Genomic DNA, 20,142 nt, shown 5'->3' with positions numbered 1-20,142 from the left:
TCCCACAGCCCAATGATGTGCAGGGTAGGTGAATTGGACATGCTAAATTGCCCCATAATTGGAAAAAAATTGGTTGGGTACTCAAAATTTATTTTAAAAAATTAGGATTACCTAATGCATTACATATGAGTATAGTTACCAATCATAACCAAGACTCGGATGCATTATTATAATATCGCCAAACATGTATTTCTCTCTATTTATCTGTTAATTGCTAAACATGAGTAAGATAAAGATATGTCTGAGACATGGGGCGGGATTCTGTGATCCTGAGGGTAGGTGTTGACGCCGTCGGAAACGCCGGCGCGTTTCTCGATGGCGTCAACACGGCCTCAGGATCAGCAATTCTGGCCCCGACAGGGGGCCAGCACGGCATTGGAGCGACCCTCGCCGCTCCAGCTGCTGATCCCGGCGCGAACTGGGCGCCGTGGGATCCGCCGCTGCACCAACCACACCACCGATTCTCCACTCTGCGTCGGGGTGGTGTGACGCGATTCCCACCGGTCGTGGGGATTCTCTGGTCCGGCCCCGGGCTGAGAGAATCCCACCCATGGTACTTATACTTCCATTCTATTGCCAGTGTTTTGCTCGGAATCCACTCTGTGTTTCTGAAGCTATGCTAACTGCAGCATTGGTGAGAAGGTAACCAATCAAAATATTCCCACCAATAGACAAGGAGATCCTTCAATAATTACCACATTGATAATTGTCCCATTTTCATTTAAATATGGGAGCAATTGACGTGTCGTCAATGTCTGAAACACAGCGTCGTTTTTAATATCCAGGGGGCTGTGTAAGGGTATCTCTGAAACTTTGAAAAAACTTTGAAGTTTAACTTTACACATTGTCTTTAACACTTAGGAAGGAAAATGCAGGTTCAACAAAAAGAGGGTTGTTGCCACAATCAGGGACTACAGACGTGTCAGAAGCAACTCAAGGAATTTAGAAAAAGCAGTGTGATCGGACCTGTAGCTGTTGCTGTTGATGCAAGTGGGCGAGAATTCCAACTTTATAAGCGAGGTAAGACACAGAAGCTGCAGATCAATTAATCAATTCGATATAAAATGTTAAAAATCACACATCCAAACAAACTTCCTGTCATCTATTTTATTATTAATTATTTCTCAATATTTATAATGGAAATGATCGTACCCCTTCACCTCGTTCATGTTTTCCACCCCCAGTGCTTCATACTCTCCAGTTCTGTCAAACACCATAGGGTTAAAATTGGATCAGGCTGGTAATCGAGTGCAGGAATCGTGATGAACAATTTATCCGCACCCATTCGTAGTGATACAGCCAGCTCAAAAACTTGGTGCTGCTGCTAATTTCACTGATAGTGATGACGTGCTCAGTGCTGACGTGCTGCTCAGGGTCTGCAACCCTCAACAGGGGTCCAGGTTTGACGTTAGCACAGTTACAATCCCAACGGAGGTCACGGGACAGGGACCATCAGGTTTACTGTGCCCTCTGGGGAATATGAACTTCCCAAGCAAAGGAGTGGGGATTCCTCTTAACAGGTGTAACCCATTGATGTACCATCAATTGAACGCGAGACGTGTTGCTGGACAAAAGTATGGCTTTAATCAGCTAGATGCTCGATTACAGTATATGGACGACCGCCGGGAGTACTGGGTATTTATACCCCGCCCTGGAGGCGGGGTTAACTCAGCCTCTCGACCAATCGGGGAGCCGTCACATGACTGGTCTCAACCAACCGGTCGAGAGGCACATGACCGACCACGGCCAATGGTAAGGTGGTGTTCTGCACCAATGGCAGGCAGCTATGCTAATCATACCACTACACCCATCTCGTATAAAAACCCCAACCTGGATACAGGTCAGGGAAGGAAAAACTCCGGGGAGTGGTGGTGATTTGACTTAAGTAATAATAAATCTCTTTGTGCTCTAAGCAACGGCTTATACATAGCTGCTTACCTCAGATCTAACAAGCACCATTTAAAGTGAGGCTGGACAGCTTAAAGCCAACCTGTATATCTTAAAGGAGCAAATGCTGGAACTCAGGCAGAGACTCTGCCAGCCAGCAGGCCAGGCAACAGCCCCTAGGTTCTCTGATACAGCACTGGAGGCCTTGGTCCAGGAGGTGGGCAGGAGAAGAGAGGTCTCCTTCCTTCAAGGGAGCAGGAGACCCTCCAGACAGACATTGAGAAGGCAGTGGGATCAGGCAGCGTCATGGCCAATGCCAGCAATCTAGTTCCAAGGACCTGGAAAAGAGGCACAAAATGTACAATGACAAGTGGTCAAGTTGAGTGAATTTGTTCTTTGCTGTACACATACAAAAGCACCACTAGCCTCACACACTGCCCCATTCACCACACCCACTTCACTCACCTCCAAAAACATCAAATACAATCATAGCTCACGGGCGGGATTCTCCGACCCCTTGCCGGGTCGGAGAATCGCCGGGGAGCGACGTGAAACCCGCCCTGCTGCTCAGATGTTGGCTGCCGAATTCTCCGGCGCCTGTTTTCACGCGGGGGCGGGGATCAGAGCCCGCCGGTCATGGGCCATTGGCAGTGCCCCCCCCCCTGGCAATTCTCAGGGCCCCAATGGGCCGAACGGCCGCCCGTTTTCGGCCAGTCTCGCCGGCGTGAAATAGACATGATCCATCCCAGTGGGACCTGGCTTGTCGGCCGTCTAGCGGGGTCCTCAGGGGAGAGGGGGGGCGGCCCCGGTGTGAGGCACCCACAGTGGCCTGGCCCACGATTGGACCCCACCAATCTGCGGGCGGGCCTGTGCCGTGGGGTCACTCTTTCCCTCCGCGCCGGCCTCTGTCAGACTCTGCCATGGCCGGCGCAGAGAAGAAGCCCCCTGCGTATGCGCAGGAAACACACCGGCGGTTCTGTGCATGCGCCAGAACGTGCTGGCAGTCTTGCACATGCGCCAACCCGTGCCAGCCGCCAGCGGCCCTTCGGCACCGATTGGCGTGGCGCCAACCCCTCCAGCGCCGGCCTAGATCCCGGAATTGCGGAGGATTCCGCAACTTCCGGGCAGCCCGACACCGGAGTGGTTCGCAGCGCTCTTGCCGCTGGTACGGGCCGCCCTGCCAATTGCGGGAGAATCCCGCCCCACATGTCTCCATCTCACCCGCACAATTTTTTTTTTAAGTTTAATTTTTTCCAATTAAGGGGCAATTTAGCGTGGCCCATCCACCTACCCTACACAGCTTTGGGTTGTGGAGGCAAAACCCACACAAACACGGGGAGAATGTGCAAACTCCACACGCCCAGTGACCCAGAGCCGGGATCGAACCTGGGACCTCGGCGCTGTGAGGCAGCAGGGCTAATCCACTGCGCCAACGTGCTGCCCTCACCCACACACAGTTAACACTAATACAAACATCACACCCACACCTCACAGCTTGCACACACTGTCAGATATTCAACTACATCGCCCAAACAGATTGCAACAAACTCAATGACACACATCCCTCTCTCTTGCAGGACAAGGTGTCCATAACCAGAGGCAACAGCACCAAACCGGCAGAGACTAGCATGGCAGTAGGGGGGGCTCCATACTGGAAATCATTGGTGCAGCCACGACCGAGGCTATGGTCAGTGGTCAGGGTGGAACAATAGAGGATGATGGTTTGTTCCTCCCAAATCCACCTCCTCACATCCCATTTCCCCCTTATCCCACAACCTCTTGTGGTTTACAAGCCGCAGATGGTATATTTGTGAATCCCTTGCTTTCCTTCACTTCCTTCGCTCTAATCCTATCCCTGCCCCTCTATCATGTCAGATAGACAAGAACTGCCACCTGGTCAAGAACTGGTGCAGGATCCTGAAATGCAAGAGAACAAGAGGTGAAGAAGGAACACCATCACTCAATCTCACACTCACAGGCAGCAGCTCAGATACTGACACTGAGTGAACTATAGAGGGTGGCACAGAGCCAGGATCTGCACGGAGTGAGTCACTGGGCTGTAGCCAGGACAGTGGGAAAGGACAGTGTGGGTGCCAGCTCACCTGCGGTTTCAGATGGTTTCTGCTCTGGAAAACTTAGACTCAACCAGGAAACAAAGAAGAAAAGGTTGACAGGCGTGTGCATCAGATACTTGGCGCATTGTCAAACCTGGCAGAGAGTCTGCCGTCAGTGTGCATGGACATGGATGGTCCAACTCCAACCTGGTACTGGGCTCTACACAAAACATGGTGCCCAATCTTTCCAGCATGGAATTGCTGACCAACCCCAGGCGAACCCCTGTGGGCCTGACCATGATGCAGGCTCTGATGGCTGGCGATTGCTGAATAGTCAAAAGCCAATACACAACGGAGGGAATTTATGCAGGCAACAGGGGTCTTGGCTGTCTGCTGAAGAGCCGGTGAGAGACCCACATTGTTCCCTTTGAGGAATGCCTGCCGAATAATGGGCCAACCAAGCAATTGACATGCCATTGATGCAGAGGATCAGGACCCAGGGTCAAGAGGTGCTTCCCACCAAGAGCTGCCAGCCAATCAGAGCCAACAGATTTTAGTCCATCAGTCCCACCAAGGAGGCAGCAGCTGTCGTGGTAACAACACCAACTGGAGGCCCATGATTGTAGAGTGAATCATGGAGGTCACAGGTAAGTGTTGGGGGTCGGTTGTGTGGGGTAGGGAACAAGAGCAGGCTCGTGGCTTTCAGCAGTCCCACCCCTTGTCCCCTCCATGATGCTGGGCCCTTGATCAGGTACTGAGTGTCATTGAATGTGAGATTCCCCCAGGCAGAACACTAGAGGTGATCATCTCACTCCGGCAGCATCGAATGGAAGTAGCTCATAAGAGGTACTGGATTGGTTTGGGCTCGGAGCTGGGTTCACCGCCTGGGTGAAACTCCCGTACAGCGCTGCCACAGCAAGCGTGCGGAACAACACCACCAGCTCTAAATACTTCCAGCTGCTCAGGGGCACAAGGTAGGGATACCCGCTGTCCCTGCTCCTATTCGCTCTGGTGATCGAACCACCGGCAATCACCCCACCGGGTCGGAGAATCCCCGGGGGTCGGGGCGAATCCCGTCCCGCTGGCCGCCGTATTCTCCGTCGCCATTTTGCGGGCAGGGTTGGGATTCACGCCACGCCGGTCGGGGACGTTGACAGCGCGCCCCCCCCCCCAGCAATTCTCCAGGCCCCAATGGGCCGAGCGGCCGTCCATTTGTGGCCAGTCCCGCCGGCGTGGGGTATGTATGGTCCCACACGGCAGGACCTGGCAGATAAGTCGGCTGGAGCGGTCCTCGGGGGTGCGTTGTGGGGGGGGGAAATCCGACCAGGGTGCAGGAGGGAGAGGGTCCACGGTGGCCTGGGCCCACGATTGGGGCCCAATGATCTGCGGGCGGGCACTTCTTCCTTCTGCGCCGGCCTCTGTAGGGCTCCGTCATGGCCGACGTGGAGAAGAGAACGCCCTGAGCATGCGCCAAAATACGCCGGCCAGTCTGTGCATGCGTGGATCCACGCCGGTGGTTCTATTCATGCGCGAGATCACAACAGCCCTTCGACGCATGCGCTGGAGCGGCGCCAACCCCTCCAGCATCCACTTGGTCCCCAAGACAGGTGAAAATTCCTCACTTTGGGGACCCGTCGACGTCGGAGTCGTTGGCGCCGGTTTTCCCGCCGGCGTGGGGACTTAGGCCCTGGAAGGGAGAATCCCGGCCACAGAGTCTCACTCTATGCGGCTGTCCTGCTCCTCTACATCTCGGACCCCCAAAGCAGCATAGAGGGGATCATGAAGCTCCTGAAGGTGTTTGGAGGCTTCTCGGGCTAAAACCTCAACCTGAGCAGAAGTGAAATCTTCCCAATGATCCCGCAAGGGTGAGGGGCAGAGCTGGAGGGACTGCCGTTTGAACAAGTCCAACACTAATTCTGCTACCTGGGGATCCAAATTGCCCACGAGTGGACATGGATCACCAAATGGAACCTGACAAGTCTGGTGGAGGAAGTAAAGGATCTCCAGATGCTGGACACCACTCTCCCTGGCAGCGAGGGTGCGGATTATCAAGATGAACACACTGCCCAGGTTCCTCTTCCTGTTCAGATCCATACTGATCTACATCCCCACGGCCTTTTTTAACATGATAGATAAAATGATCATAGTGTTTGTGTAGGTGGGTTGGGGGTTGGGGGGTAAGAACCCAATGATCCTCAAAAACATTCTGCAGAGAAAGAGAGCTGATTGCCTTTGTAAAATACTACCCGCGGATACGACACCTATAACTTAATGTTCAAACTAAAATTATGTCATATAAAATGTAAAAACCCATAAAAATATTTTTTAAATAAAGAAATTGCAATGAATGCTAATGATATTCTAGCCATTTTGGGGCGGGATCCGGAACTCGACATCGGGAGCAGACTGGGTGAATCCCAAAATGGTTCCCTCCTGGCGCGAATCTCGATTTTTGACCTTTCCCACTATTCCCACGGTACGCCCCGATCCGCGCAGGCATAACACGGTCACTGAATCGTGCCCTATATATTTTATAATGATATTAAAGCTAACTGTCTGCTAACAGGAGTCTACAAAAATGAAAAATGCAGCACTGTTCATGTGACCCATGCAATGCTTGTGGTTGGATTTGGAAGTGAGAATGGAGAGAACTATTGGCTGGTCAAAAACAGGTATGTACTTTGTAAAACAACTGATCACATAGGAGAACTGGATTTACTCTCAGTCTTCCTGGGATAGGGAGGGAATCATCCGCCAAAATTCCCCCTGCTGATTACTATCCAAAGGCACCGGGGAAGCTGCAGAAAAGATTCACAAGGATAAAACTGGAACTGAGGAGAAATTTCTCAGAAAAAGCTGAACAGGCTGGAGCTCATTTCTTCAGAAAAGAGAAGGTTGAGAGGTGACCTGATGGAGGACTTTAAGATTATGAAAGGATTCGATGTCAGAAAGGAGAAAATGTTTCCTCTTCTGGGGGCGATCAATATAAGATAGTCACAATACGGGTGGCATGGTTGCACAGTGGTTAGCACTGCTGCCTCATAGTGTCAGGGACCTGGGTTCAATTCGGGCCTTGTGTAACTGTCTGTGTGGAGTTTACACTTTCTCCTCATCTCTGCGTGGGTTTCCTCCAGGTGCTCCGGTTTCCTCCCACAGTCAAAAGATATGCAGGTTAGGTGGATTGGCCATGCTAAATTGCCCCTTAGTGTCCAAAAGATTAGGTGTGGTTACTGGATGATGGGATGGGGGTGGGGTGGCTTGGGCCGAGGTGGAGTGTTCTTTCAGATGGTTTGTGCAGACTGGATAGGCCGAATAGCCTCCTGCACTGTAGTGATTCTATGATTGTGTGAATAAATCAATCAGAAATACAGGAGAAATCTCTTTTCCAGAGAGTGGTTGAATTGGGGAATGGTTGAGCTGAATAACACAGATACATTGATGGCAAAGATAAACATGAGAGTGAAAGGAATGGAAGTATAGGTTGATAGGGTTTGATGAAGAGGGATGGGAGGAGGCTCATGTGGACAAGGAATAACAGCACAGAGCAGTTGGATTTAATTTCCCATTTCCGTGTTGCAGTCCATGTGTCCATGCCAGCAATGCTAAATGATCGGTGAGATTACCCGATCCTTCCCACTGGCAGATCTTCCAGCCCCGCCATTAGTGACCCCTTGCCCTCGGAATCACCAGTGGCAGGAAACCCCATTGACAGTTAAAGGACAAGAAGATCCCACCGCTGACCAATGGCATGCTGCTTCCATCGGTGGAATACCCGCCGCTGAGGATTGGAGAAATCTCCCCCAATATGTTTATGCAGATGCGAAGGGTTAATGGTAGGGTAATGGTTGGGTAACAACTTCAATGGAAATACATTTTTTGACTGCTGACAGGGGTAGTGGGGGTCTATTGCTGATGGCACTGGACAACAGTGGTTTTGGGGGAGGGGGGATGCTTTGGTATCGGTTGAAGGACTGCACAACCAGCCATCAAATTTCCAGTGTGAAGCTCCTCAGTTTTCCAAATCTGTCACTTCAATAGAACTGTGATGTTAATATACTTTCTTATTTTCCAGTTGGGGGACACAGTGGGGGGATGGAGGTTACATCAAAATGGTGAAGGATGTGCCGAAAAACTGCGGAATTACAAGACATGCAGTCTATCCAATCATGTAAGGAGCCACATATTAATCCAAAGCTTCATGGAACTCTCCCCGAAAGAATGACGGAAACATTTCTGCTGCTGCTTACTCATTCTATGCCATTGCTTTAACTTTCTGCTGCAAGTTTAAAAAGTGGAATAATAACAGCTTTTGCACATTTTTATAGCTTCACATAAAGACCAAACCCATTGTGTATTTAATGTATGTAACCACATCATCCAACTTGTGCAGAGACAATGGGCTGCATGTACTGGTGATGTCGAGCAATATAATAAACACTGTCTGCAATCACTTTGAGAATCTTTTTATTCAAAATGAACAATTTAGATTGATGAAAAAGTGTCTAGGGTTTTACATGAGATGGCTCGTGAGGTAGTAAGTGCATTGGTGGTAGTTTTCCAAACTTCCCTCGATCCTGGAACATTTCCATCCGACTAATAACTCCTCTATTGAAGAAGAAAGTGAGCAGAAAACAGTAAACTACAGGCCACTTAGCTTTTTAAAAAATATTTATTTATTCTCCTCTTTTACATTTTCTCCCAAATTTACACCCACCAACAGTAAACAATAATCAGTAATAAACAATAATCAGTAACAAATATGTCAATCACCATATCGATAACAATGATCCCATCCTCCCCTGGGCACCTTGGCACTGCCAGCCTGGCACTCTGGAAGTGCCACCTGGGTGCCACACAGACACTACCAAGGTCTCCAGGTAGCGCTTCCAGGCTGACAGTACCAAGGTACCCGGTTAGTATTTTGCTCATGCCAGGGATCAGGCCCAGGATACCCTGCCCTTATGAGGTGAGGTGCAGAAGGGCTCCAGGAATCTGTTACTGGCAAGTTGGGACACGAGGGGGTCTGGGAGTCACGTTGGTTTGTCATTTGAAAATGGTGTCCCGATCTCTTCCTGCACTGGTGAGCGGAGCTAGTTAGTGCAGGAAATGAGACTCAGTGTGGCCTTGTCGGGGATTCCCATTCGATAGTGTGGTATCTCTCGGCACTGCCACCAACAGGAAACACCCAGCTAAACACGTCTGACACGGGACTCTGTTCCATTTCTGTTAAACCGTGCCCATCGTTTTTACCGTTGATAAAACTGGGTCAGTCCACATCTTGATCTGGGCCTGTGAAATGTGCAGAGTACCCAGAACATTCAGAGCAAGGACCAGGTACAGGTACCGCCTGTGGAGTTTGAAGCCGGCTTAGAGCATCGATATTTCTGAACTGTGTACCTGGTCTGTGATGAAAAGTGTAATTATAGGCTGCCAACAATAATGCCCATCTTTGTATTCCGTCTGATGCGATCGGCAGACCCAGTTTATCCTTACAGAAAGCCGAAGTAACAGCTTATGGTCTGAGATGATGGTGAAGTGGTGGAATAAACATGTTGAGGGAATTTCCTGACGGCATTAAAGAATGTGATGAGACCATCAGTTCACGAGACACGTGCTTTAAGATATGAACACTGGTTTTAATCTACTTACAACAGAGCCAGCCTGTAACACGATGAACCCTGGATGAACTGGTCAGCTGGCTCTGGGCATCGATCTTTATACAGCAGTCTAGGGGGAGGAGCCGTGGGCGGAGCCAAGGGTGGAGCCCTGTACAAACTCCTATGCATTCCCAGTGCTACTCCCCCTAGTGGTCAGGCAACGCAACTGCGCTTACAATAATATGGTATCATATATATTACAGTGTGAATTACATTCACCACATTCACCCCTTACAAAAAAATTAAGTCCGGCGGGGGTGGTGGTTCAGAAATTGAGTCTGTCCGGTGGTCGAGTTGTCCGCTGCAATCTGCGGAGCACCGGGGTTGCAGCCTCTTGTGGTGGCTGGATGGGTGTTGTGGGTTGGGGTACGATGGCGGACTCTAGGGGCGATTGCGTCTGAGCCCCATACCCATCTGGTTCGACTGGGGACTGGGGGCGCTGGGGGTTAGCCGGTGTGGGTGCGCGAAACAATTGTAGCGAGCTAGTGGGCTCAGGAGCACGAGGGGGCGGCTGGGAGGGGTGTTGAGTGAGGGGTACCTCTGCAGTGATAGTGGGGATGCTGGATCCTGCGGATGCTTGGTCCCGGAGGGATACGGTGTCCTGACGGCCGTCAGGGAACTCTACGAAGGTGTAATGGGGGTTTGAATGAAGCAGGCGCACTTTCTCTATGAGGGGGGGTCAGTTTTGTGCGCCCTGACGTGCTTCCTGAGGAGTACAGGGCCCGGTGTCTTCAGCCATGCCGGGAGAGAGACCCCCGTAGTAGTGCCCCTGGAAAAACTAAAGAGCCGCTCGTGAGGGGTCTGGTTGGTCGCGGTACATAAGAGGGACCTAATAGCGTGGAGCGCGTCTGGGAGGACTTCCTGCCAATGGGAGACTGGGAGATTCCTGGACCGGAGGGTCAGTAGGACGGTCTTCCAGACCGTCGCATTCTCCCTCTCCACCTGCCCGTTCCCCCTGCGGTTATAGCTGGTAGTCCTGCTCGAGGCGATGCCCTTGTCGAGCAGGTACTGACGCAGCTTGTCGCTCATGAAGGACGAACCCCGGTCGCTGTGTACGTAGCTGGGAAACCAAACAGGGTGAAGATACTATGCAGGGCCCTAATGACTGTGTGGGAGGTCATATCGGGTACGGGATAGCAAAGGGGAAGCGGGAGAACTTGTCTATAACGTTTAGGAAGTAAACGTTCCTGTTAGTTGAGGGGAGTGGCCCTTTGAAATCGATCGCGAGGCGTTCAAAGGGCCTAGAAGCCTTGACCAGGTGGGCCGTGTCAGGTCTATAGAAGTGCTGTTTGCACTCCGCACAGATTGGGCTGTCCCTGGTGACAGCTTTTACCTCCTCAGTGGAGAAAGGCAGATTTCGGGCTTTGATGTAATGGGCGAGCCGGGTGACCCCTGGGTGGCAGACGTCATTGTGGATGACTTTTAGGCGGACGCTCTGTGCGCCGGCGCACGTCCCGTGGGATAGGGAATCTGGGGGCTCGTTGAACTTCCCCGGTCGATACTTAATATCGTAGCTATAGGTGGAGAGTTCGATCCTCCACAGCAGAATTTTATCATTTCTAATTTTGCCCCTTTGCGAGTTGTCAAACATGAAGGCAACCGATCTTTGGTCGGTGATGAGGGTGAACCTCCTACCTACGAGGTAGTGCCTCCAGTGACGAAGAGCCTCCAGAATGGCTTGTGCTTCCTTTTCGACTGCCGAGTGTCGGAGTTCCGAAGCAGAGAGGGTTCGGGAGAAGAATGCGACTGGTCTCCCTGCCTGATTTAATGTGGCTGCAAGAGCTACCTCTGAGGCATCGCTCTCAACCTGAAAGGGGGTGGATTCATCCACTGCCCGCATGGCCGCTTTGGCGATGTCCTCCTTGATGCAGTTGAAGGCCTGGCGCGCCTCAGCTGACAGGGGAAATAGTGTGGCCTTAAAGAGTGGGTGGGCTTTGTCCGCATATTGAGGGACCCACTGGGCGTAGTAGGAAAAGAATCCCAAGCACCGTTTGAGGGCCTTGGGACAATGAGGGAGAGGGAGTTCTAAGAGTATACGGTCCGGGTCGGGGCCCAGGACTCCGTTTTCTACGACATAACTGAGGATGGCTAGTCTGGTCGTGCGGAAAACGCATTTCTCCTTGTTATATGTTAGATTTAGTTTCTGAGCCGTCTGGAGAAAACGGTAGAGGTTTGCGTCGTGGTCCTGCTGGTCATAGCCGCAGATGGTAACGTTATCCAAGTACGGGAACGTGGCCCGCAGCCCGTACTGGTCCACCATTCGGTCCATTGCTCGTTGGAACACCGAAACCCCATTTGTGACGCCGAAGGGAACCCGGAGGAAGTGGAAGAGGCGGCCATTGGCCTCGAATGCCGTGTAGTGGCGGTCCTCCGGGCGGATTGGGAGCTGGTGGTATGCAGACTTCAGATCCACCGTGGAAAAAGTCCGATACTGGGCGATCTGGTTAACCTTGTCTGCAATCCTGGGGAGGGGGTACGCGTCGAGGAGCGTAAACCTATTAATGGTCTGACTATAGTCTACGACCATGCGGAATTTTTCCCCGGTCTTGACGACCACCACCTGAGCTCTCCAGGGGCTGTTGCTGGCCTCTATGATCCCCTCACTGAGGAGCCTTCGGACCTCCGATCGGATGAACGCCCAATCCTGCAGGCTGTACCGCCTGCTGCGAGTGGCTATGGGTTTACAGTCTGGGGTGAGGTTGGCAAAGAGAGGAGGGGGGGGGGGGGGGGGGGGAGTTTCGCAACGTGGCTAGGCTGTAGATAGTGAGTGGGGGTAGGGGTCCGCCGAAACTGAGGGTCAGACTCTTGAGATTACACTGGAAATCAAGGCCCAATAAGAGCGGGGCACAGAGTTCAGGCAGGAGCTAGCGCCTTGGATTGTAAGCGTCGCGGCGGTGCGCCCTTGGATCTGGACAGAGTGGGAGCCCGAAGCGAGGGAGATAGTTTGCCGCGCAGGGAAAACGGGGAGCCAACAGCGTCTAACCAGATCTGGGTGTACGAAGCCCTCAGTGCTCCCGGAGTCGAAAAGGCATGGCGTGCTGTACCCGTTGATTTGGACCGTCGCCATCGAGTTGCTTCGGGCGCGATTCGTCCAGTGTGACTGCGGTGAGTTGCGGGTAGTCGGCGGCTTGATCAGCTGTGCTGGAGTGGCCCCGTGATGACTGCCCTCTGAGTTCGTAGTCGTCGAGGTGAGTTTCAGAGTTTGAAGGGGATGGATCCCAAGATGGCCGCCCCCATGAGTCGCACATGGCCGGCCGCATGGAGGAGGATTGCCAAGATGGCCGCCCCCATGAGTCGCACATGGCCGGCCGCATGGAGGAGGATTGCCAAGACGGCCGCCCCCATGAGTCGCACATGTCGGGTGGGGGAGGAGACGGCATATAGGCTACAGCATTTCGGTGCCTGCGGGCCTGTGAATTCAGGGAATGAGTGCTTTGAGCCGTGGGAGGGTTAGAGGCTGGGGCTTTCTTCGCCAAACACACTCTGGCATAGTGTCCTTTTCGCCCGCAGCTGCTGCAGGTCACATTGCGGGCCGGGCAGTGCTGCCGCGAGTGCTGATTCTGGCCGCAAAAGTGGCAGGGAGGCCGCGCGGTGCAGGCCTGGGGGAATCGCTGGTCGGGGGCCCATGACGGGGTCGCGGGGAACGAGGTGAGACTGCGGAAGGAGACCTCCATAGTTGTAGCACGTTCAACAGTCGCTTCAAGATTTAGGGCCCCCTTTTCCAGCAGTCGCTGGCGCACGTAATTCGATCTAAGGCCCGCAACAAAGGCATCGTGTACAGCAAGTTCTCTATGTTCTGCCGCGGTTACTGCCTGGTAATTACAGTCACTAGATAAAGTTTTTAGCTCTCTCAGGAATTCTGCTAGCGATTCTGTAGGCCGCTGGTGGCGAGTAGTAAACACGTGTCGTGCATAGCCCTCATTAACAGGCCTCACATACATTTTGTCGAGTAGCGCTAGGGCTTCAGTATAGGAGCCGGTACAGTTTAGTTGAGTAGAAATTCTGTGGCTTACCCTCGCGTGCAGTAGGCTAAGTTTCTGCTCCTCCGTTTTTTCGGCTGTGCTTGCTTCAGCCAGGTAGCTTTAAAACACCGGAGCCAATGAGAAAAAATGTATTTTGCCTCTGCATCCTGTGGGTCAAGTTCCAGTCGCTCAGGCTTGAGGGCTGATTCCATGATTGATCCGGACTGTTTCTTAAGTAGATTAAATTGATTAGACCATCAATTCACGAGACATGTGGTCTCGTGTCAGCATAAAGCCCCCGGCTTTACATGCGGATACGGCCGGGCCCGTGGCTGCGCACGCGCACGGCGGCAACCTGAAGCGGCCGAGCCGTGCAACATGCCACATACTGTCCCCCATAGTCGGCTCGCTCCCGACTATGGCGCCGCTGAACTCAGACCGCAGCCGCCATGTCGGGTTCACGGAAGAAAAAGGAAGTCAGCCCATAGGGGGCGGAGCATCGGGAGAGGGCCTCAGGTGCGAGACACGAGACAAGGGGCAGCAGGGTAGCATGGTGGTTAGCATAAATGCTTCACAGCTCCAGGGTCCCAGGTTCGATTCCCGGCTGGGTCACTGTCTGTGTGGAGTCTGCACGTCCTCCCCCTGTGTGCGTGGGTTTCCTCCGGGTGCTCCGGTTTCCTCCCACAGTCCAAAGATGTGCGGGTTAGGTGGATTGGCCATGCTAAATTGCCCGTAGTGTCCTAATAAAAAAAAGGTTAAGGGGGGTTTGTTGGGTTACGGGTATAGGGTGGATATGTGGGTTTGAGTAGGGTGATCATGGCTCGGCACAACATTGAGGGGCGAAGGGCCTGTTCTGTGCTGTACTGTTCTATGTTCTATGTTCTATGTGCTTTAAAACATGAACAGTGGTTTTAATCTACTTACAACAGAGCCAGCCTGTAACATGATGAACCCTGGATGAACTGGTCAGCTGGCTCTTTATACAGCAGTCTAGGGGAAGGAGCCGTGGGCGGAGCCAAGGGTGGAGCCCTGTACAAACTCCTATGCATTCCCAGTGCTACTCCCCCTAGTGGTCGGGCAACGCAACTGCGCTTACAATAATATGGTATCATATATATTACAGTGTGAATTACATTCACCACAGAATGCCAAATTCTTTCAGCTGGATTCTGCATTCCTCAGACTAAGGGCCATCGTTTGCGCCAAAATCCGGGGTGAAGCCACTTTTGCGATGCTCCGCCGTCTCAAAAACAGCGTACTTAGTATGCCCCACACTGTATGGACGGCCTCAGGATGGCACCTGAGGCCCTCCCCCGATGCTCCGCCCCCTAAGGGATGAGTTCCTTTTTCTTCCGTGAACCCGACATGGCGGCTGCGGTCTGAGTTCAGCGGCGCCATAGTCGGGAGCGAGCCGACTATGGGGGACAGTATGTGGCATGTTGCACGGCTCGGCCGCTTCAGGTTGCCGCCGTGCGCGTGCGCAGCCACGGGCCCGGGCGTATCCGCATGTAAAGCCGGGGGCTTTATGCTGAATGGCTGCTAGCCCCCCACCAGACGGAGGATCGGTGCAGATTTTGCGCCATTTTTTCTGGCGTAAAACGCCACTGTTACCAAGCCCATGTCAGCACTTTGTCTTCAAATCAAAGAATCCAGCCCCAAGTGCTGACGCTTGGGCAGGATTAGTGGGCTTACACGACAGCAAAACTGGCATAGCACCAATTCACCAACCGTTAAGGGGCTAGCACTGGCGCCACGTGGAACACAATCAATTCCAATGAGAAATGGTGACGGATTCACCAGGTTCAGGATCGACATTCAGGAGGCAGACAAGCTTCAGCCGCGTATACACACGGCACTCCCCACATACACTCATCCCAGCCATCAAGATAGCAGCAAGACGAGTGGCACAACGTTTTAATGACATGGAACTGGAGACACTGCTGGACGCAGTGGAGGAGAAGCGGGTGACCCTGTACCCCAGGGTGGGAAGAAGGCTGCCACCCGCCACCATTCACTGGGCTTGGCCGCAGGTGGCAGAGGTCGTCAGCCCGTGGGAAACATCGGGAGGACCGGCCAGCAGTGCCGGAAAAAACTGTACAACATCCCCAGGGCTGCCAGGGCGAGTAGGCAGCACTGTGCCCCTGCCACAACCACTGTCCCACATACCCATAACCCCACCCCTTCCCCCTCCTCCCACCCCAACCGGACAGCAGGTGAAACCCCACTCTGCAACACATCCCGCACCCATACCGAGTACCCTGGCCATGAAGCCACCAGCTACCTACTCCCTGGGCTGCATGCATCAGACTATCTAACACTGTGCATTTTCTATTTTCCACCGCCCCAGGAGAAGGCCACTCACAACTGCTGAGAGAGGGAGAAGACTGGGGAGGGACTGCCGTACCTGCGGCCGCTCACCGCAGCAGAACAGAGAGCACTTGACGTGGTCGGAAGGCACGAAGAAAGGGCAGTCGCCTGGACAGAGGTCGCATCGGGCGAGAGTGTGAGAACCCGCTGAGTTGCAGTTCCCCATGGCACGTATGTCACCTCCTCCCCCACAACCACCCCACCACCCCCATACCCACACGACCCCCACACCCCCACTCCACCACCACCATCCTCCCTCCCCACACACACCCCTCCCCCCACATACCCACACCACCTCCAGTCCACCATGGGCCCCGATACAATCATGCATCTTGTCGGGTCTTGTAGGAGTTGCTGATGAGGTAGGCCCTTCTGGCGTCCCCCGAGTCCAACTACAACCCCAGGTTTTGACTAATGATGATGCTGAGACCGACACGACTTTTGACTTCTCTCTGGGTCTTCCAAAACCTTATTCACTGGAGTAGGCGATGATTTGTTTTGGAACTGGATACAGTCAGTCTGACTCTACATCTGGCTTATATTTGGCCTTTTCTATTGCATCTATGACAAACAAAATTTTTACATTTGCATCTGTCTCAGGGATGGTCTCTCCCACAATGATAACAAAACTCTAGACCATGTGAACATGAATTTCTTCTGCATGACTAGAACTATTCTACATGAATAGGATGGGAATAGAGGGATACGGACCCCGGAAGTGCAGAAGATTTTAGTTTAGACGGGCAGCATGGTCGGCACAGGCTTGGAGGGTTGAAGGGCCTGTTCCTATGCTGTACTTTTCTTTGTTCTTCTTTATGACTGATGGTCACTCATTTTCTCAAGACTCTAGTACACCCTCGAACGGCAACCATTTCCCCACCTCACTTTGCACATCTTTCAGTTCAAAAGCACTTTGTTCAGCGCTTTCAGTTGCTTGAGCCAATTTGATTGCCTTGTCTCAGGATATTCTGGTTTCTACCAGCAACTTCTGAATCTTCAAATTAATGATACCGCAAATCAAGCGGTCACGCAACATATCACTGAGAGATGGGCTGAATTTTCAGTGTTCAGCTACCTCTCGAAGCCTGGTTTCTCCAGGGCCACTAATGACTGAATGGAACGGGCAGCAAGGTGGCTCAGTGGGTTAGCACTGCAGTCTCACGGCGCTGAGGTCCCAGGTTCGATCCCGGCTCTGGGTCACTATCCGTGGGAGTTTGCACATTCTCCCAGTGTCTGTGTGGGTTTCACCCCCACAACCCAAAGATGTGCAGGCAAGGTGGATTGAACACGCTAAATTGCCCCTTAATTGGAAAAAATTAATTGGGTACTCTAAATTTAAAAAAATTAAAAAAAAAATTTTAAAAAAATGACTGAATGGAACTTATAGTGCTGCATTGGAGGATTGGGGATTGCAGTGGTCTCTCACAAGTTGATCAAACGATTTGGTATCCAACGCCTCTGGGAATGATTGGCTTCTCGAGGTTATACGCTTGTAAGCCGTAAACTGTAAGGAATATAGCTTTTGCTTGTCTTCTGCCATGAATTCAAAGCCTTTCAACATATTGGCCCCAACTTTCAACCTTCCGATCAAATGGATTGATTTTCCTGACCAGTGGAATAGCTATTCGACTATGATTGATTCTTTACCTTTCTGGCAGGTCTCCGAGAGGCCACTCTTCTCCCTCTTCCAAAAGTTGATAACTTGTTCCTTTTGGCTGGTTTGATTTATCCTCATCGCCAATGTCGTAGTGCGGGGTAATACGATTTGGACCTGAATGTTGGACGGGTCGATCAGTAAGTTCACAAATGATACAAAACTTGGTGGTGGTAAATACTGAGGAGGAGAGACTTAGATTACAAACGGATATAGACAGCCTGGTAAGATGGACTGATCAGGGGGAAATGGAATTCAATCCGGATAAGTGTGAGGTGATGCATTTGGGCAGCACAAACAAGGCACAGTAACAATGATGTCAAAACTGCAGTCAGTCTGAGGACAGTGGACAGAGAGATGATATCACTGTGAAGGGAATGAATTGTGGTAAAGGGCTAAGGGGTAACTGTGTCACCAAAAGGAGAAAAGAAAGCCTCATATTCAGCAACGGGATAAATCTCCAGAACAAAATGTAGATGAATTTCAGGGACTGGACTCTGAGGCTATAGAATCTCTGAAGGTTTGGTCTCGGCATCTGTGCTGCAGGACATCTTTTGTGGGAAGGAGATTTCCTGATGAGATTGACCGTTGACATACTTTTACCCAAGCAAGTCGGCTCTACCAATGCTCTGACAGTGTGATCCTCTATGGAATCAAGTGCTGTCTGCTTCGTGGACAACTCTTCCTGGTCAGCCAATGATATATAAGGCATCTCATTGGTGGGTTCAGTGGGACAAAGATCTGAATGCTGCTCGTCCACAGACAACACAGCTGACTCCTCAGAAATAAAGAACTGAGTCTTCCTTTGCTTCAGTAGTAGATTCAAATAGCACATCAATCTCTCATTTAGTGCTACAATTCCTTCTCTCATAACCTTTTTTCAGAAAGAGCCAAACCAGGTCTAAAGCTATTCTTGCGGATGGCCACCATCTGCCACAGAGCCTCCTGTGTCCTCATTGTCTGGCCTGGCTTCAAAAAGAGAGATCCACAATCTCAATATATAGTAATTTCCAGATTGAGAATCAACCACAGCTCAATGAATAAACGTCACTGGCTGCTAGAGGATGAAAATCTACTGCTTACACAAATGGCTTTTGGATTCCTCCATGAAAGACGTCCAGTTGCTCTGCGGTAAGTCACTATTTGCTTCTTCCAGAATGCCCAATTGGAAACTGTCACAAATGGTAGGGAGCTATAAAAATGAATGTCTTGTTTTCTTGCACAAGTAAAATCAAACTGCCAGCTGTTTGGTAAACCATGTTTTGGCAGCAACTAAGAGAAAGGAAGGAACAGGAAAGCACAGGGAACAGGGTGTTCTTTGTAACTGATTAGATTTAGTAGTAAGAGGGCTGTGAGCGAGAAAGCAGTCGTCAGTCACAGATGAAGTCTCGAAGAAGGAACAGCAAGAGAGAGCGAGGGGCAGCCATCAGCAGGAAACAGCTCAGCTAGACATGAAGTGCTGAAGGCAGAAGCCAGCTTGTGCAAAACATCGTTTTCTTCGCTGAACCGAAGACCATTCGCAAGTCGTGGTCACTTGAGATGTACGGTGTGGTAGTCATGGTATGTTTATGTTTGTTGTTTGGGAAATGGAGCACACAACACTTGATTTCATAGAAGATCACACTGCCTGAGCATTGGGAGAGCCAACTAGCTTGGGTGAAAGTATGTTGACATCCACCCTTCAATCTCAACAGAAAATCTCCTTGAAGGGCACCACTCCACAGCGTGGCCAACCAGGAGTCTCTTCCGCTCTTACCAACAGCCATTGATATGTTTGGAAGGATTTTCAGGTGGACACAATCAACCTGTTTGAGGCACCTTATGAATGCACCTTCCTTGGCCATCAAGTCCTGGGGTGGGACTCGAACCTGAAGCTTTGGTCTCAGAGACAGGGGCACTACCCACTGCGCCACTAGAGGAGGTACAGTATAATGAGTTAATAGTTATGGTAATGAGTTAGTAATGTGCCTCGTGGTCTAACAGTGCCATCAGCAGTGGTAGATATGCTGTAAAGCAAATAGAATAGTCTGGACTCAAGACAGATAAACCTACTTTGTCGCCTTTCCTGTAATTAGTGTTAATAAAGTAGTTTTGAAATAACCAGCAGGGGTCAGACTAGAGTTACACATGTGTAAATGGAAATCTCCCTGTGTAGATCAGGCCACAAGACAATCACCCTATCCCTGTAACCCGACCTAACCTGCACATCTTGCCTTTATCAGTCATGCCATAGATTATAAAAGCAGGGAGATTATGTTGGAGCTGTACAGGAATTTGGTTCGGCAGCTGTAATACTGTGTTCAGTTCTGATCACCGCACTGTAGGAAACATGTGATTGCACTAGGCGATGCAGAGGAAATTCACAGGATGTTGCCTGGGATGGAGCATTTTAACTATGAAGAGTGGCTGGGTAGGCTTGGGTTGTTTTCTTTGGAGCAGAGAAGGTTGAGATGGGACCTGATTGAAGTGTATATGATTATGAGGGGCATGGACAGGGTGGATAGAAAGCAGCTGTTACCCTGAGCTGAAGGGTCAATAACATGGGGACAGAAGTCGGCATG

The 20,142-nt window shown here is 51.3% G+C and overlaps 1 protein-coding gene across 1 annotated transcript in view; it reads left to right on the top strand.

Moving 5' to 3' along the window:
- Window positions 1–20,142, top strand: part of LOC119952927 — a 1,042,551-nt gene that overhangs the window by 969,802 nt on the left and 52,607 nt on the right. The window contains 6 exon segments of the mRNA XM_038776559.1: window positions 862–955; window positions 958–1,020; window positions 6,508–6,613; window positions 8,014–8,109; window positions 14,743–14,822; window positions 18,466–18,712. Coding sequence (XP_038632487.1) covers window positions 862–955; window positions 958–1,020; window positions 6,508–6,613; window positions 8,014–8,109; window positions 14,743–14,822; window positions 18,466–18,712 — 686 coding nt within the window.

This window comes from Scyliorhinus canicula, chromosome 18, assembly GCF_902713615.1.
Source record: "Scyliorhinus canicula chromosome 18, sScyCan1.1, whole genome shotgun sequence".
Taxonomy (NCBI): domain Eukaryota; kingdom Metazoa; phylum Chordata; class Chondrichthyes; order Carcharhiniformes; family Scyliorhinidae; genus Scyliorhinus; species Scyliorhinus canicula.
This window is presented reverse-complemented; position numbering and strand designations above follow the sequence as displayed.